The 17,840-nt window shown below is 42.9% G+C and overlaps 1 protein-coding gene across 1 annotated transcript in view; it reads right to left on the bottom strand.

Moving 5' to 3' along the window:
- Positions 1-368: 368 nt before the first annotated feature.
- IAPP (islet amyloid polypeptide) overlaps positions 369-17,840 on the bottom strand; it is a 29,436-nt gene continuing 11,964 nt past the window's right edge. The window contains exons 3-6 of the mRNA XM_073318600.1: positions 4,116-4,330; positions 3,620-3,716; positions 3,350-3,484; positions 369-620 (exon numbers count right to left, since the gene is read on the bottom strand). Coding sequence (XP_073174701.1) covers positions 443-620; positions 3,350-3,484; positions 3,620-3,699 — 393 coding nt within the window. The 5' untranslated portion in view covers positions 3,700-3,716; positions 4,116-4,330 and the 3' untranslated portion in view covers positions 369-442. The remainder of the gene's footprint in view (positions 621-3,349; positions 3,485-3,619; positions 3,717-4,115; positions 4,331-17,840) is intronic.

Consider the following 17,840-nt stretch of genomic DNA (forward strand, 5'->3'; position numbering starts at 1 on the left):
AACCTCCATTAACCAACTGATTTTTGTTAGCTCCCTGAGTGGTTGTTTAGGACAGGTTTCATTGTTTTCCCCTCACCCAGCTGGGACTATAAAGACATACACATCATGGTTGTCTTTTTAATCTTTTTAATTAAAAAAAACCCTATAGCAATTACATTTCAGTTTATTTTTGTGATTTATTTTCTTTTCACAAAGGAATGTAATGAGCAGATTTCTGAAGCATTTAGTGAATTCAAAACCATACCCTATGCATGTCATCATACATGCATAGTGAAATGAGAACCATGAAAGTCACATACACAGACACACACACAAAGAAAACAAGGCACTGTTAAGAATGTATAGGTAGTAAATGACTAAAAGGTTATTTATACATAAAAATTGGAGAGGAACTCCTAATGAGGAGTGCAGCAGTAATCATTTCAACACGCTAAAGCTGTAGCTAATTTAGGGGTTCTCTGTTTAAAAGCTCAACTCGGTCCCTCTTGCCATATGTATTGGATCCCACATTGGTAGGTGAATAAATTGCTCCGATGTTGTTGCCGGATCGAACTAAAAAGTCAGCCAAACGTTGTGTCACACATGTAGCAGTGTTGCATTTCCGTTTCTCCAAGCGGTGACTGGTAACATAAAACAAACAGAGCCATGGTGAAGTCCTCATGATGAGCAATCAAATATGCCACCTCTAAAAGGCATTTTAACTGATAATGTAGGAGTTCTTTTAATGTGAGCACAAATATGTGAACAGTACAATATTGCTGCCACCTACTTTGTGCCTGAAAAAAAAATCACATTGTATGCTATTATCTATTTTAATGATAGGTGTAGGTTAAATTCAAAAACCTCAAGATTCATATGTCATTTTTATTGATATTCAGCACAGTAGCTTCTGGCACCTAGAATAACTGTAATAATAGTATAGTTAAGTCAGTAAGTGACAACAATGATTTAGCTCCAAGATTAACTTTTATGGCTATTTAGAGAATTTTCTGATATCATGAGACTGATTAGCATGATAATAATCACTTACATTTATTCAGTTCCCTTAATCTCAGAGGGCCCCATACTGGTCCCATTAAAGTCAATGGCAAACCTTCAGTTAATTTAAAAAGGCAGCAGGATTGAGACTAGGGCTATGGGCCAGATCCTGAGAGGTGCTCAGCATCTGCATCTTCCATTGGCTTCTGTACCACTCAAGCTTTGGCTCTGTACAAACAGTAATTTCTTCACTACTGAAAATCAGCCACTTCTGTTGGAGCACAGCAGCATGGCAATACTGCTGTGGTGGGGGAGAGCCATTTTTGGACAGGACCCTATCTTTCTTACAAAAAGTTTCACTGAAACATCCGTGTGCAAAGAAAACCTCAGTTTTAAGGTTGTATCCAACTGACCCCCACACAGTAAGCTGCTGGGGACTCACTTCAGAAAGAGGAAGAGTTGAGTTCAAATCTTTGGTTCTGGGGAGCTCAGGGATTTCAAAACTTCCTTCTTAGACCATTAAGCCATGCCCTTAAACAGACACTCTCTGGTGTTGACAATAGTTCCTGAAATAAGGACCATCTGTTCCAAAGGATTTCCCTATACTTCTTCAAAGTAATCTCTGTGCTTATGTGACATGAAGTAAATTACATTTTTAGATGAATACATCAAATAATTCATTGCCAAAACTCATTATTTGCAATGTTACTCTGACTAATTCCTGATTAATATATTTTCCCATTAATTGACTAGGTCTAGTATTTAAAATGTCACATTATGTTTCAGCAGTGTGATTTTGAATCTAAGAGCCCAGGTGAAATAGAAACTCTGTGCTAAATGTCTGAGCTGTAACAGCTGTTGGTTAGCAAATGGGTAATAGTTTATAAGTGATTCATGTTTTAAACATGTCATATTTCAGTTAAATGGTAATTTAGGGTCCAGTCCAACTTTCCTTGAAGTCAGTGGGAGTCTTTCTATTGACTCCAAGGGGAGCTTGATCAGGCTCTTAAAGCCTAATAGAAAAGACATAACATACTATCACACAGCCAGCAAACAATATACCATGGATGGGAAATTTGCTAAGTACCTTCACCTGGAAGGACAAATCACTCACTCATTCTCATGAAATTGCTAATCTGTTCATGAAGGCAAAGCTTCCATTCACTTAAATGGTACAGGCCCAGGCCCTAAAACTCTGGGCCACTATTTTTACAATAGTTAACTTTATGAAACTGATGCAGCAAGTTATTATATATTTTATCAATACCTAACATTATTACACAGTTGAACAAAATGACACAAAAACTCATCATGGCTGTTAACTCGCAAGGGACCTTATCCTGCAGCCTTTATTCAAGTGAGAAGTACTATTGGTTTCAGTGGGGGCTGCTTACTGTGAAGAGGACTGTCGGACGGGACCATTGACGAGCAGGGTATCAGACCCCAGACTTGAAGAAAATATCTTGTAGAGAAATGTTTGATTTTAACTGTTTAAAATAAAGAGGACTAGCTATAAGAATTCTGGGATTGTGTATTCATTACCCATATTATATTAGAGGATAATCATTTTGGTTTGTAATAATCATTCTTTAGGTTGGAAGAGATACTGTAATCAGAGGTAACTATAAAAAGAGGTGTGTTTAATGTCTGGTGAAGGAAAATCACGTAAAGACACAGTAAACAGACAGACCAGATAATGTAGCTAATTTTCCTAGTGTTATTCAATACTGTTTATCACCTAGTATAAACTCCAAATTCTTTTAAAACTGCTATTTGTATACATCAAGAGTCTATTGAAAATTACACTTATGCATCTGTAAATGTACTACAAACTAGTGAAAGTCTAGCATGACAAATTCTTTCTGTTGATTCTTGCTATGCTGAAATTGCTGTTTATGTCAAAAATGAGCATTCACCTACTGAAGACAGTAATATTTTAAAATAATTAAATTTACTCCAAAAGGAATTCTGTTTTACATGGAAAGAAATGTCATATGTCCCCTCCCCTCACTCAGGCATGAAAAATTAACATTTAAATAGCAGATCCCTTTCAGAGTAAACCTCCTTTCACAACATAACCTAAAAATTGTGTGCTGAAAATTCAGAGAACACATTTTGAAAGCTTTTCAGATTTCCATAACAGATCTGGTAAAACCGATTGGCTTTCCAACTATATTTCACTTTTTAACTCGAAATACTTTGCTTTACAGAATGGCTAGATTTCTACCAAAAAGGATATTTTAAGCTCTCTTTGAGAGAATTTGAATAGAATTGAAGGGATCTAGAAGAAAAGAAAATTGTTGGCATAAATTATGCTTCTTAATTTAATTCTGTCTGGTTTGAATAGAAGAACGCAAATGAGATTGGATACCTTTTTGGCTTTGCAGCAGCCAGTTGTGGCAATGCCCGGTTAAGTCCCCAGGGTGTATTCCTTGACAGAACTGGTAATAGCCATCCTTGTCTGTTGGAAGTCCCATCAGATAGATCGTCAGCCACAGAGAATAGCCTTTAAACAATAACAAAATACATAGTGAAATTGAATAGCCCTATTTTGCTCATATTGTTTTATGGCAAAAGTGAATAATGCAACAGTCTGAAACATCTGATTTCTCATTAAAAATAAATATTTTTCATTACTTACCTTTCCATAGGTGTAGCGTCCAAGTAGCTTAAAGTAACAGAGAGCACAATGAAGACAACTGTCAGCTTTAGGTTGCACATCTTTCCTTCCTAAGTTTCTGAAAAGAATAACAATTCAAAACTAAAAGAGAACCTAAGTACTATTCAACATACAATAGATCTGACCCTAGTGCTGTTCTAAACAGGCAATAGTTAATCTCTGCCATTAAATTAGAGCAAAAGCACAATCAAACTTTAGTGACACAACAAAGATAAATTCAGGTGGCTCTCTAGTAAATTTTGGCATCTAGTGGATTAAATCCTGTTCCCATCTTCCTTGCTTTTTCCCCCCAACATTTTCTAAATTTCAGATTGTGGTTTCAGCTACAGATTGTATCGAGATCTTTCTTTTAGTCTTTCTCTGAATAATTCTGTTCCTTAATAATGAGGCAGATTGTGCCCCCTTTAAAGTGTGTGTAGCTTTATATCTTAAATTACAGAAAGGACAAATCATTTACCTTGTAGTGGTCAAGGAACTAACTGAAGAAGTTCAACACACGTCTGTATTAGCAGGAAGGGTACATGCAACAATTCCACGCTTGCATCTGACTCTGCAGTATCCCTTTTTTCTCCCCTCCTTGCTGGCAAGTAATACAGCTCTTATATACCCTTCACACCTTTCTCAGCTCTGACATCAGGCAGCACAGAGAGACTCTGTCATTCATTTCCATCCCTATAGATAGAAAGTGCCCCAGAGATGAGAAGAGGTAGATGGGTCATTATTATATTAACACATCAGTAAATATTAACCTAGCCTATGCAGGATGCCCTCATGAAGCTACTGTGATATTATATTGCACAGAGAACTGAAGCCACAATTTTACAGTTCTAATAAGATGCTGAGGTCATATTTCCTGGGGGCGTTTTCAAGGGCTAAATAAGGTAAGAAAAAATTATACAGGAAGCAAAATGAAACACCAGATCAAAAGTAACTGAAACACAAAATAGACAAAAGTACTGGAAATCATGGAAAGGAGAAAAAATGATAGAGATTTGTAATAGATACACAAATATAGAAACCAAAAACAGAGCAAATGACAGGAAAGGGTGAAACCTAGATGAGGAATGAGAAGCAAGAGAATGCGATTAAAACTGACCAATAGGAATAGCTTGAACATCCACAGAGAATAAGTTGGATAACACTTTCAGTTGAGTATAAGTTTTCCTGTTGCTAGTACATTCTCTCTCTAGATATAGAATATTTCATTAATTTATTTTAGTTTTCATGTATGTTGTTAAGGATGTAAAGTCAGGCATATAAAAGTTAAGAAATTACAGAATAGAGGTTGCCCGCGCAATCTTCTTTCTGCCTCCTTGTGAGTATGCATTATGCTACAGAGTAAAATTTTCAGAAGCACCTAAGTGGGTGGGAGACAAAGTCCTGTTTTCAAAAGTAACACGTGACCAGATTTACAACCGTATTTAGGTGTAAAAAATGCACATAGGCACCTACGGGATTTTCAAAAGTGGCTAAACAGGTAAAGCACCTAACTCCCAATTTAAATCAATGGGATTTAGTAGCCTAATCTGTTTACTTAAAAAAATCCTTCTAAGTGCCTATGTGCATCTTTAGGCACCCCCTCCCCCAAAGAAGACCCTGTAAATCTGCATCCTTAAGCTTATGAACTTCTGTTTTGAAAGGGGAACTTAAGCTCCTAAATCACTGTGGAAAGAAAAGGAGTACTAGTGGCACCTTAGAGACTAACCAATTTCAAATAAATTGGTTAGTCTTTAAGGTGCCACTAGTACTCCTTTTCTTTTTGCGAATACAGACTAACACGGCTGCTACTCTGAAATAAATCACTGTGGATACATCTATACTGCAATTAAAAATGCACAGCTGGCCCATGCTAGCTGACTAGGGCTTGTGGGGTGTGGGCTAGGGGACTTTTAACTGTGGTGTAGATATTTGGGCTCAGGCTGCAGCCCGGGCTCTGGGACCCTGCAAGGAGGGAGGGTCTAACTGCAGTGTAGACATACCCTTAAACACTTGTGAAAACTTTACCCACAGCCTTTAATCACATTTTTCCTACAGGTTCTCTGCCCATTCAGGGTACTGGGTAGTTTTCAGTGAATGAAGCAACAATTTAATATTTCTTTTTATCCTTATCATTCATTATGCGGCTATGTACCTGATGTAATGCAAGTGTTCCAAATTATTTTATTTCCTCTTGGAATTTTCTATTGTGATCATCACTCTTGCATGTAAATGCCTTACAAATGTTAATGGATTATTAGCCCCACTTTACAGATGGGGAACTGTAGCACAGAGATGTTAAGGCCAAAATTTATGTAAGTGTCCAAACTGAAGTGCCTCAATAATTGGCATCCAACTTGAGATGCCTAGGGGCTGATCCTTCAGAGGTGGCAGGTACCTACAACTCCCACTGTCATTCAATAGACTTGTGAGTGCTCAGCAGTTGTGAAAAATCAGGTAGCTCAAGTTTTACACACAGAAAATGAGAATCACACTGTTATTGGCCACATCTGAAAATTCTGGGTTAAGTGTTTTGTCTAACATTACACAGGAAGTCTGTGGTGGAATCAAAGATATTGCCCATTTCCCTCTGTATCCAAGCCCAGTGCCTTACTCACAAGTCAATGCTCTCTTGTTACAGCCCCCTGCCTCATTATTACACGCTTTCCAGTTTCTCTAGTGGATAAGGCAAGGTAGCTAGAGGCAACAGCAGCATCAGTTATATAACCTTGGCTTATATTCCATCTATGGTGAGCACTGAGCCAGATATCCTGTGGAAAAAGTAGCATGTGATCGTGTGATTGAAGACTATCATAATGCATATGAACAAGGGGCAGAGTTAAGGTTGCCTAGGCACACTTATTTCTAATTGGCAGCCTTTCCTAACTTCTGAGTGCTTGACTTTGCAACCATAACATTCTTTTCATGTAGTAAATTTTATACAAAGACAAAAAACTAAGTTTTTAAAAACGAAAACTGGAAACCTAGAAATGTATAACCAAAAAGCCCTTTCACATCAGTTGTCAGCATAGGTTTGAACTGATATTGTCAGATCTATAGCACAGAGCACCACTACATGAGCTAAAGGAGTAACAATTAGCATCAGTAGACTGTTATCCTGTACGAAGAATAGTCATTAGAGTGGGGCACACACTTTGCCAGTGGGTTACACAACTACATTATTTGCGAGACAGCAGTAGAATATTGGGAATTAGTGGTCCTGGGTTCTATTTCTGGCTTTGAGGCAGGAGGATTGTGGTCTAGTGCTTAGAATGGTGATAACAGTTGGCATTGATAGATTTGGTATCCTGAAAAAGCAGCAGGTGAAGTGGATGCAGATGGGTCTTCCGTACTTCAAGAACTGGACCAAAATTCAAAAATGTGTGCTTTAAGTTAGGCATCTAAATCCTGAAATAAATAGTAGCTGCTGGGTTCTCAGCACTTTTGAAAAATCAGAACACTTATTTAGGGCCCAAAATGTGGAGTTAGCACAATAGTTTTCAAAAATGTTTGCCCTATGTTCTATTCCCAGCCCTTTTGGGAATGACCTTGTGCAATTTCTATTACCTTGCAGGGACGGAGGAAAGAATGATACTTGCCTGCCTGTAGCACAGGAATATGAGGTTTTGGACAATGTTAAGGATTGTGAAATAAAACAAAAATATAAAAACCAGTGAGTGAAAGAGGTGAAACTGGATCTCATGGTGTCCCAAGCCCAGAGTATATTCTTTTAGGCCAACAAGTATTTTGGCGAGGCAGGCCAGGGCTGCTCAATGAGATTTACAGAGCATTTGCAGTACAGACACAATGTTCAGAAAATTAAGGAATGGGTGCTTACAGAAATTCTTCTGAGCATGTATGTGCCAATTTTCACATCTTATAACTTGACCAAACCAAGATAGATTTTCACAGTGACAGCAAAAGGCACCTCTCTGAATCCAGGACTAATCTTGAACCAAGTTTCAAGAATCTACCACAAACCAGAGTGGTGCTAGCAAAGAACAGTTGGAAAATATTGTTATCATTGACAACACTGCCATTTTCCTCAGCTTTGGTCCCAGAAATAATTGCACTGTTCATACTGAAATTCCTTCCTCCCTCCAACTTCCCCCTAAATTAGCCTAAAGCAGAGATCAAGCATGGAAAATTTCATACTGAATAGTAAATATTATTGGGGTTCCTCTGAGACCTCTTCCTCTTGGATTCCCAGGAACTCAGTTTGACCTTAGTCTTGTTTCTCGGGTTTCTTTGGTTGGCGTATAGCAAATCTAGGCTCAGTTGATTAGATCCAAGTTTAGGGGGAGGGCACAGGGGCATACCTCATGTCCAAAGTTACACAGCAAACCTTTTCCTTTATGTACAATGTAGAGAGATTAGCTGGGACTTGGCTCTCTCCAGGGCAGCAGGGACCCCACCCCACTGCATCACTGAGTTTGGGAATAGGTCTAACAGTGTATTAGTCCGGCCACAGGAGTCTTCCTCCGCGCCCTTTGTGAGGGCAGAAACAACACAGTTAGTCATCAGCCTAGGCCCTAGGTCAGGGTGGGGCAATGGTGAGTCAGGTGCTCAGGCCCTCAGGCAGGGGCTGAGCAGTAACAGTATATAATAGTAAGCCCAGGCCCTTGGCTCCAAAGGGCCTGGGAGAGGGAGGAGACTGCCACCCACACATTGGGTGGCAAGGGGGACTCAGGCCCTCCCACTCCGCTGCGTCCCAGCCCGGGGTCCTAGCAGCAGCAGAGGACCCACTGCTGCTATGTCTGGGGGGATCCTGGCCGCAACACACTGACATGGGCTCTGGCAGTGCTGCAGCCAGGCTAGGGTCGGCTGCCCCCGGGCTACTTCCATACTCCCCCTCTTGAGGTACTTGGGTCTAGGTGGTGTCCTCAGGGGGGGTCCAGCACCATGGACTCCTCAGGATAGCTGGCGCAGGGCAGGCTTGCCAACTCCTCTGGGTAGCGGGCGCGGGGCAGATCGGGCCAGTCCTTTGGTGTACCGCTGGCTGCTGGGGTTTCCCAATCGCGAGCTAGGCCAGAGGCGTCTGGCCTCCATGGCGGCTGCTCTTCCAGTGAGCTCTGGGGTCGGGCCTTTATACTTCCTGTGTCATGCCTGATGTTCTGGGGGGGTGGGCTCAGAGCTCCCTGGCTCCGCCCACTCTGGTGTCCTGAGGGACTCGTCTCTCTCTGGCTCAGCGGGGAACCACACCGCCTCGCTACATACATTTACACATTATATAGCATTTACTATACATTGCATCACATGTTTTGGAATAGGCTTAGTTACTTTGTAGGAACCAGTCCCTATTCAGCATGCACTGTCCATGTATGGTCTACTTTTCACCTCATCTTACTTTCCAGGCTTTTGTCCATTAGTATCTTGTCCATTGTCAATGGTTTGCTGGGTGTTCCCCTTTATCTTAGCTGGTATAGACATTCTGTTTCCAGCCTGCAGCTTCATTTACCTCCCTATTCCTGTCTCCCAAGAAATGAGGCCTCACCTATGTCAAATTACTCATGTGAAGCCAGGCTTACAAATATATGGCAAATTCACAAGCAGCTGAATACATTATAAGAGGATCTTATATTAGCACTTAAGCCAATATTTTCAAACTTGTGAGCTTATAATTGTGCACCTAAATTCAAATCTAGACACCTTGGCTGAGGTTTTGAAAGAATCCTAAAAGTATTAGGTGCCAATCCCAGTGTTAAGTAAGTGTCATGAGTTGCAGAGATGCTGAGCAAGCATCATACCCAAGTTTGTTGGCAACAGGATTAAAGGTGTTCAGTCCTTTCTCAAACATGCTGTTGTCCTTAGACTGTGGCTGCCTCCATCTCTCCATCCCTGTCACCTAGTTCTATAGCCTCAGTTTCTCTCCAGTTTGAGATTGGTTCCCTACTTTTGTCCAACCAGCGCTTTCCTTATGCCAGTCTCAGCATGTGACTGGTGGTAGTTTCCCACTCTCCTGACTGTATTTTAACAGCTGCTAAGTGACACATTTGCCTAAACAATGCTAATGGCTCCCACAGATGTCTGTGATTCTGCTAGCCTTTGGAAATTGACATCTGTGTCCAATTGTGGGGGAAATCATAACTTAGATGTACCACCTGTTGCACATACCCTGCCAGGTACTGTTATGATTCATAATCTCGCTCCTTCCAGCAAATTACACTTTTGCTCAGTTACTCGTGGACCATCACTGCCTTGGGGAAAGTTCCTCTGTGTTCCTAAGACCAACTGGTTCCTAAGACCAACTGCAGTTGCACCTACCGAACATTCTGTACTACACACTGATGCTCTCATCTTATGCATTTGCTCTATTACAAGGGCACCAAAATTTGTGCCCCCATTATTTGTGGGGGTGTATGTATGTCTGAATGTTTTTTTTTCTGTGCCTCTAACACAAACAATGTATGTGCTGGGCCACCTGTTATGTTCTGTTAATAGTAACTGTGGTGGGTTACACAGCTAAGGTCAAGTTATAGAGGTGCTAATTTGCAAAGGCCACCAACTGCATTCGCATCATAAATGATTTTATGGGTATCTTCTCTCAAACATGCTTTTGCTATCAGCACTTTGGTATGTTGTCCTCACTTCGCATGGATCACTTCAGTGGTAATACAAATTGAGCAGCACCTCCTGTTGACCCCTCAATGAGGCCAAATCAGTTTAAAAAGTGGCGGTTGGTGATAGTAGCAGCAGGAGCGATACCGGGATTGGGAGAAAAGACAATCATTTTTCCCCTGTGAAAAAGCCTGTAACTTGATTGAAGAGGGGGAAAGAAAAAACTCCAAGGAACCCACTGGCAAATGAAAAGAAAAAGGTAGTTTGAATAGTTAGGAAAACTGGGTACAAGATGGTATGATACACTAAGCTTCTTCACTCATGTTATAGAAGGAAGAATGGTTGTTGCTGCCACAGAAGGAAATTCTAGAAATGAGAAACATAATAATGTTCAAGAAGGTACTCATGCTGATTATTCTTATGGAGGATGAGATCAGCAGCATTGGTGCTGTATCGGTTTCTTAATCTGGAAAAGCCCAAACAAGGGAAATCAAATCTGCAGTTGCACCTGTTAAAGTCAAAATTAACAGTACAATGACTGATAAATGCTAGGTCTGAATGCCACTGCTACCTGTAGTTCATAAAATAATGATTCCTTGGCTTATTCTCCAAAAGGCTAGCATCCAGTGTGGTATTTGGGAATGGCTGCTTAGAGGCATGGCTCCTTTAAGAAACCAGGAAGTGGGGCTAGGAGGAGGAAGAGGAGGGGCCCCAGTGGGGGTCAAGAGGAAGAGAAACCTAGAGGGGGTGCCAATAAGACCCCTGGAATAAAGTTTGTTCTTGTTTGCATTTAAACCTGAGTGGTCTTCAAGTTTATTGGGATACCAAATTCAACACTACTCTCTTTTGGATCTGGATTTTTTTGTAATAGTTAAGTGTAGGAACTGACATAAGTCCTGCCCACATCATTATACTGCCAATGATACTTGTTACAGTATGTGCCTACTCATTATGAATACATACCAGAAGGAAAAGCACATCTAGGTGTTGCATTTTCTTGATCAGGAAAAAATGATCTTTCCAGTCTCTTTTGTAACCAATCTCACAAGAGTGTCTGTGTCTAAGACTGTTATCCCTTCAATGTCACTTAGAAGTGTTCATTAACGATAAACCTCTGGCAGTGAGAAAAGTTCTAGTGAAGATGGGGACAATAATACTGACATACAATAAATCAGCAATACCATGCTAATTACCACCTTTGCTACCACACATTACCCTATTGCTTTCTACTATGTTTGCTACCTATAACATTGCCTATAAGAATTAATCAATAACAAGATATTCAGCTTTCAACAATGTTGCCATAAGTGTCTCTATGCAAGCAGTTTAAAACTTTGCCAATCATTTAAGAGAAAAAAAACTTAGAACTCAGGGACAGAACTATTGCTTTTACTCAAAAAATATCTGATGCAAGTTATAGGCTTCAGGTAAAATTTCCAAAAGCGCCTAAATGCTTAGCAACCTATGACCCATTTTCAAAAATGATTTAGGCACTTAGGGCCAGATTTTTAAAGGTATTTAGGTGGCTAAAGATGCAGATAGGTACTACGTGGAATTTACAAAAGTACCTATGCAAATTAGGTGTCTAACCTGGTTGTGTGCTTTTGAAAATCCCACTAGAAGTCTACTTGCATCTTTCAGCACGTAAATACCTTTGAAAATCTGACCCTTAGTAGCCCAAGTCCCATTTTCTTTCGATGAGATTTAAGTTCCTAAGTCACTTTTGAAAACAGGATCCTAAATCACTTAGAAACTTTTCAAAATTTTAGCCCAAACTGTGAGTCTAGCATCCAGCCAGAATAACTGGTCAGGCACTAGGGCAGATGTGCAGGATAGCAGAGAGAAGGCTCTGGAATAGGCACTTCTTACCCCAAACTAGATCCTCACTTGCCCACAACATGCTGGTGTGCAGTGAGCTGTTGTAGGGCTGAGCTCCATGCACAATTGAGCTGTTCAGATACATTGTGACAAAACGCTTTCTCATAAAAATTTGCTGATTTGTCAAAATCAAACGTTTCTCTGAGATGGTTCGTGTGACAGGTTTCAGTCAGTCCTCTGTGCCCCTAGGGGGCGATGGAGAGCTATGGTCCCACTGGCAGGCCTCAGTCACACCTTTCGGGCACTGGGGAATTAGCGGGGAAGGTGTGCCGGCCAGAGTCTGCAGCGCGCCCCTCAGGCAGGGGGGCGCCGGCCCGAGTCTCTAGCACACAGTTCTGCTACCCGAGACGGGCTGGCCGGGGTAGAGGAACTCAGGCCCACCCAACTCCACTGCGTTCCCGCCCAGGGCCCTGACAGTGGTGGGAGGCGAAGGTCCTGCCGCTCGGTCAGTGGGGGCCATCCGCACCCACTGACCAAACACACCCACCCCACGGTGCAGTTCTGCCCCGGGCTACTTCCTACCCGGTCTCTCAAGCGGGCCTCTCCGGTCCCTCCAGCTCGTCCGGGTATGCCGCTGCTGGCAGCTCCAGCTCCCCCTCTGTGTCGGACTCACGCTGGCCCGGGCTACAGCCTGGCCCCTCCAGGCCCTCTGGGTACTCGGCGGTCGGCAGTCCTGGTCGCCTCAGTCCTTCCTCCCGGTCAGGTTCCTCCTGGCCCAGGGCCTCCCCTGGGTTGGCAGCAGGGTCTGGAGGGAGCAGCCTGTGTCTGTCTCCCTCTCTGGTGCTGCCCTCACTGGACAAAGGGCCCTTTGTACTTCCTGTCCCACCCCCCCCTTCCGGGGATTGGCGTAAGCTTGGTCTGGCCCCGCCCACTCAGGCCGAGAGGGTGGCTCTTTACCCTCTGGTTCGGAGGGGAGCCACCATGGCTCCCTACAGTTCAATTTAGACAGACGTTTCTGTCAGAAACCTACGTGGTTCCTGCCAGGTTGGCAACCTGGGTCCTCAGCAGCGCAACTGGCAGGCTGGTAGGGAGTTAGGAGCCTAGAAGACCTGGCTCCCAGGTCCTTAGCAGTCTGGGTCTCCCAGGCTGTGGGGTAGTCTACCCTGCAGACTGCCCTGGTGCTGGAGCTTCAGTGGAGCTGGGCAGAGAACTGTAATTCTGTTATATGGAACATTTTGAAATGTTTGGGGTTTGTTCTAAATTGTAATGGACCAAATTTTGAAATCCTCTGTGAAATGAGCTTAGTGTTCCCTGCCCAGCTTGAGTGCACCCCTTCTACATCCCTCCAAATCCTGCTCAGCCTTGGGCAGTGGAATCATATCAGTTCCACTACCAGCAGCCCTCAGTATCCACTCAGGAGGTGACAGGATGGGCTTCTAAGTGTGCTATATATGTAACCCTTCTGCCCGTCAGAGTTGGCAGCAACAAGGGCCGGGTTCAATATCTAGGGGATCCATTCCAATAACACAATGCAAACCGGCTCGAGCCCCCACCCAGTGACCTGGGACAAATATATACCACCCCCGCTGGGCGCCTCCAAGAGGCAATACTTCCCCTCTCGCAAGCACATAGTCTGAGTGTTGCAAAAGTCTTTTAATAACAGAGAGAAACAATGTGGCATTATGTTGGGGAAACACCACCAACAGGATTCATAACACAACCCATGAGCAAAAAAAAAAAAAAACCCACCCCAGACAAATTGGGGCATGCCCTTTTCCCTTTGGTTCTTGAGTCCAGCAACCCCAAATCACCCAAAGTCCCAAAAGTCCAATGCCCTGTCCCTGGTCAGGGCAGCCCCAGAGTTCGAAAGCTTATCTGCGGAGCTTTACCTCCCAACCTGGGTGGAAATGGGACGGGGGTAAGAGGCACCTTACGTGATCTGAAGCTGACCGCCCCATAGCTCCATAGCGGCGCTCCACTCCGCCAGCCGCCCCACAAACTCCTTCGCTCAGCTGCGCTCCGCTCCGCTCCGCCAGCCGCCCCACGAACTCCTTCGCTCAGCTGCGCTCCGCTCCGCTCCGCCAGCCGCCCCACGAACTCCTTCACTCAGCTCCACGGCCCACAAGCAGCTCCTGCCATCCACACACTGCTCCGCGTCGAACTGCTCCACAATATATCTTCAGGCTCCCCCACTACTTAACACAACACTCAGTGATTTCAGCTCTTAGGTGAATTCAGCTTATAGTAGGGGAGCCCCAGTGCTGGTGCACTGTCAGCCCAAAGTGAGCTCAGCAGCCTATAACTAGACTTCTAATGAAATAAAAATTAGCTCTGATATTCCACAGTGGAGAGAGGAGGAAGTGCAATCAGCATGTAAGGCCCTCACCAAGGGGCCCATGCCACCAAGTATTAATACTTGTCCCCAGCCTCTCTCCATTCACACAGTTTTGGAACCCATGACCCTTGCCTAGCGAGTGCTACTTAGTTGATGGTGAATCCCTCCATCATAACAAAAGGCCACATACAGTTCCAAGCACAGTTCCCATAATCAGGGTAATAACAATTTATTCTTCCTGCCCCAATAACAGAGACACTGGGGATCCCACAGCAGCCAAAGTGACCATTTGGGCAGCTATGGTCTCATTCTAGGCGGGGTGGGTGTGCCTATGCAAATGAGATCGGCCCCTGAAGTTCTTTTCCACAACTTGCCACACCTCACCACCAGATGTCAGGGTGGAACTCATCCTGACACTGCTTACATCTGTTAGTATCAAGAGGCTTAGAGTCTTGTTGTAGCTTTTTGTGATGCGCGTGTAGGGGGAGGAAAGGTAGTAAGAGAGGAGTGACTACTGCTGTGACAGGTGTAGCAATATCATTGAAACTGGAGGAAAAATATCAGTTTGGGTGAAACCAATTATTTAGTTTGACCTGAAACAAAATATTTCATTTTTGAGTGTTTAACCTTTTAAAAAATAAAATTGAAGTAAATTTTGAAACAAAAAATCGTTTTGAATTGAAAAAACTCAAAACATTTGTAATTTTAAAAAATGTCAAAACAAAATGTTAAAATTCTGAAAGAATTGTTAGTTTTTTGTTTTTTTATTCCTACCAAAACGATTTGGCAAGTTTGACCTGAATTCATGAAATATTTCAGTTAACCCAAATGTGCATTTTTCAGCAAGAAAAATTTTTTTGTCTAAAAAATTTCACCCAGCTTTATGCAGAGATACCTCTGTTTTGAGGATACTACAGTGAAACCAGAAAACCTCCCAATTTCTATCTATGTCTATTTCAAGGCAGGTGAAACACAAATAAAAAGGGAGCAAACAGGGAGCACTCCAACATTCAGAACATAACAGAACAGGCTTGGTTTTTTAAAATAAGTCTCCACTGACCCATATTAACTCCTACTTTATACAACTAAGTTTTAGCTAAGTTTCCTTTTAAACTGTTTCACTTTCAACAATCAGGTTCCCTCCACCCTACCAGTTACAGAGAGAGTGACAATCTAGCTTTGTCTTAAAACACTCTTAGTCTTACAGATGATGCTGTCTTGACAGCTCTGCTATTAATAGTGGCATTTTCCCTTCGGTTTAAAAAGGAGAGTTGTGCTGAAGTTAGAATCAGTCATGTTGGTAATAGTTTTCCACTTGGAGCAAGTGCAGTGCACTAGCTTACGTAGGTGGATTTACGTTGCCAAATGGCGTGAAACATAAATGAATTTATCTATGGTATGTTGGCATGTGCAGAGTAGGTTACCTTATTGTGTTTTAAAGAGAAGTGAAGTGGTGCTGCCTTAAAAGTTCTTTAAGTTATTGCATGTGAGAGGAGAGAACCTGACCTTTTTGTTCTACCTGATGATGAGAAAGGAGTTCAAAAAGCACTAGTTACATGAATCAGTACAGGAAATTATCCTTCTAATTTAACAAGTCATTAAAAATTCATTAGAAGATTGGCATAATTTACTGGAAAATTTCAGCAGATCTCTGCTAACAGCTATGGCAGTGCAATTTACAACAAATGCTGTTATTTTGCATATGATTAGCAGCCATACCACCTCAGGCTGCAATCTTGTCAGATCTCACAGTCCCATACTAATGTGGAATAGTCATAAGAACATAAGAATGGCCATACTGGGTCAGACCAATGGTCCACCTAGTGCAGTATCATATCTTCCAATAGTGGCCAGTGCCAGATGCTTCAGAAGGAATGAACAGAACAAGTCACTTTTGAGTGATCATCCCTTGTCATCCAGGCTCAGCTTCTGGCAGCTGCAGTTTAGGGATGCCCGGATCATGAGGTTGCATTCCTGACCATCTTGACTAATAGCCATTGATGCACCTATCCTCCATGAATTCATCTATTTCTTTTTTTAAACACATTTATACTCTTGGCCTTCACAACATCCCTTGGCAATAAGTTCCACAGGTTGACTGTGCATTGTGTGAAGAAGTACTTCCTTTTATTTGTTTTTAAAATTGCTGTTTATTAATTTCATTGGGTGACACTGTGACAGATTTCTGTTACCAATCTGCGTGAGGCATCAGGTGATCAGGCTAAGGCCGCAGGGTCATTGGGGGAGGAGATGACAGAGCACACCAAGTAACTGAGTTTTAAAGCTTTATTGATAAAATAATAAAATAACAGCAGAGAGTGCTGGGGGGGGGGGGAGTTTCCCCACATCACTCAAAGGAAGGAAGAAAGCGTTAGTGCCCCAAGCCCAAGCCCTAACCCACTTTCATACTCACACCTGCACTACCTGAGGCTGGCCAAGCCTGGGTGTAATGTAAAAAGAAGAGGGGGAAGGGTGGATGGGAGTTCTGCCCTGTGCACAGGTCGTCCAGGGTCCGCTGTTGATCTCTGATTTGCCTCAGCTCCCGGGAGGATTTTTAAGTTCTGGGGTCTCTTGGGGGCATTGCCTTCAGGGCCCTTTGTTCCCAGTGCTGATTGTACCAGTCCAAACTGGCCTTACTGGCTTTTTCAGCTTTCCTAAAACACATCAGCTTCAGGGACGCTACAGCGGTTGTTTACCCCCTTGCCAGCCTTCACTGTCATGCTGGGTTTTGCAGCCCCTGCAGGTTTGTGCAGCTGAATCTTCCTTTCTCATGGTTGGTCGGGGGGGGGGGGTGGAAATCCAGGCCCCCGTCTTTCTGGGCAGGCAGCCCAGTGTCAGTTGTGTGCTGTGGCCTTGGGCGGGAACCAGCGTCTTATCTTCGGACCTGGACCGTCAAGTTTGCCCATTCCTTTCTCCTCCCGCTGCCCCCCCTTTAGGCCTCTTGCAACCTGCAAAAGAATCTTCCACTCCACACGCACACCTTTAACCCTTCCCCAACATGCCTTGTAATGCTTGCAACAGTGTTAGCAACATACAATACTGATTTGCCTCCCCAGGGGACCCCCTAAGGGAGGGGGCCCTTGGGTTGTGACAACACCTAATCCTTGTGTTACGTGAAGAGGTAAATAACACATCCTTATTCACTTTCTCCATATTGTTCGTGATTTTATAAACTATCATATCCCCCCTTAGCTGTCTCTTATTTAAGATGAAGAGTCCCAGTCTGTTTATTCTCTTCTCATATGTATGTGGTTCCATACCCCAATCATTTTTGTTGCACTTCTCTGCACCTTTTCCAATTCTAATAGCTTTTTTTTTAGATGGGGTGACCAGAGCTTATGCAGTATTCAGGGTCTGGGCTTCCATGGATTTATTTAGTGACATTATGGTAATAAGACAGAAACTATCTATCCCTTTCCTAATGGTTCCTCTTTTTTTGACTGTTGCTACACATTAAGTGGATGTTTTCAGAGAGTTATCCATGATGACTGCAAG

Source organism: Lepidochelys kempii, chromosome 1 (assembly GCF_965140265.1).
Source record: "Lepidochelys kempii isolate rLepKem1 chromosome 1, rLepKem1.hap2, whole genome shotgun sequence".
NCBI classification, from domain to species: Eukaryota; Metazoa; Chordata; order Testudines; family Cheloniidae; genus Lepidochelys; species Lepidochelys kempii.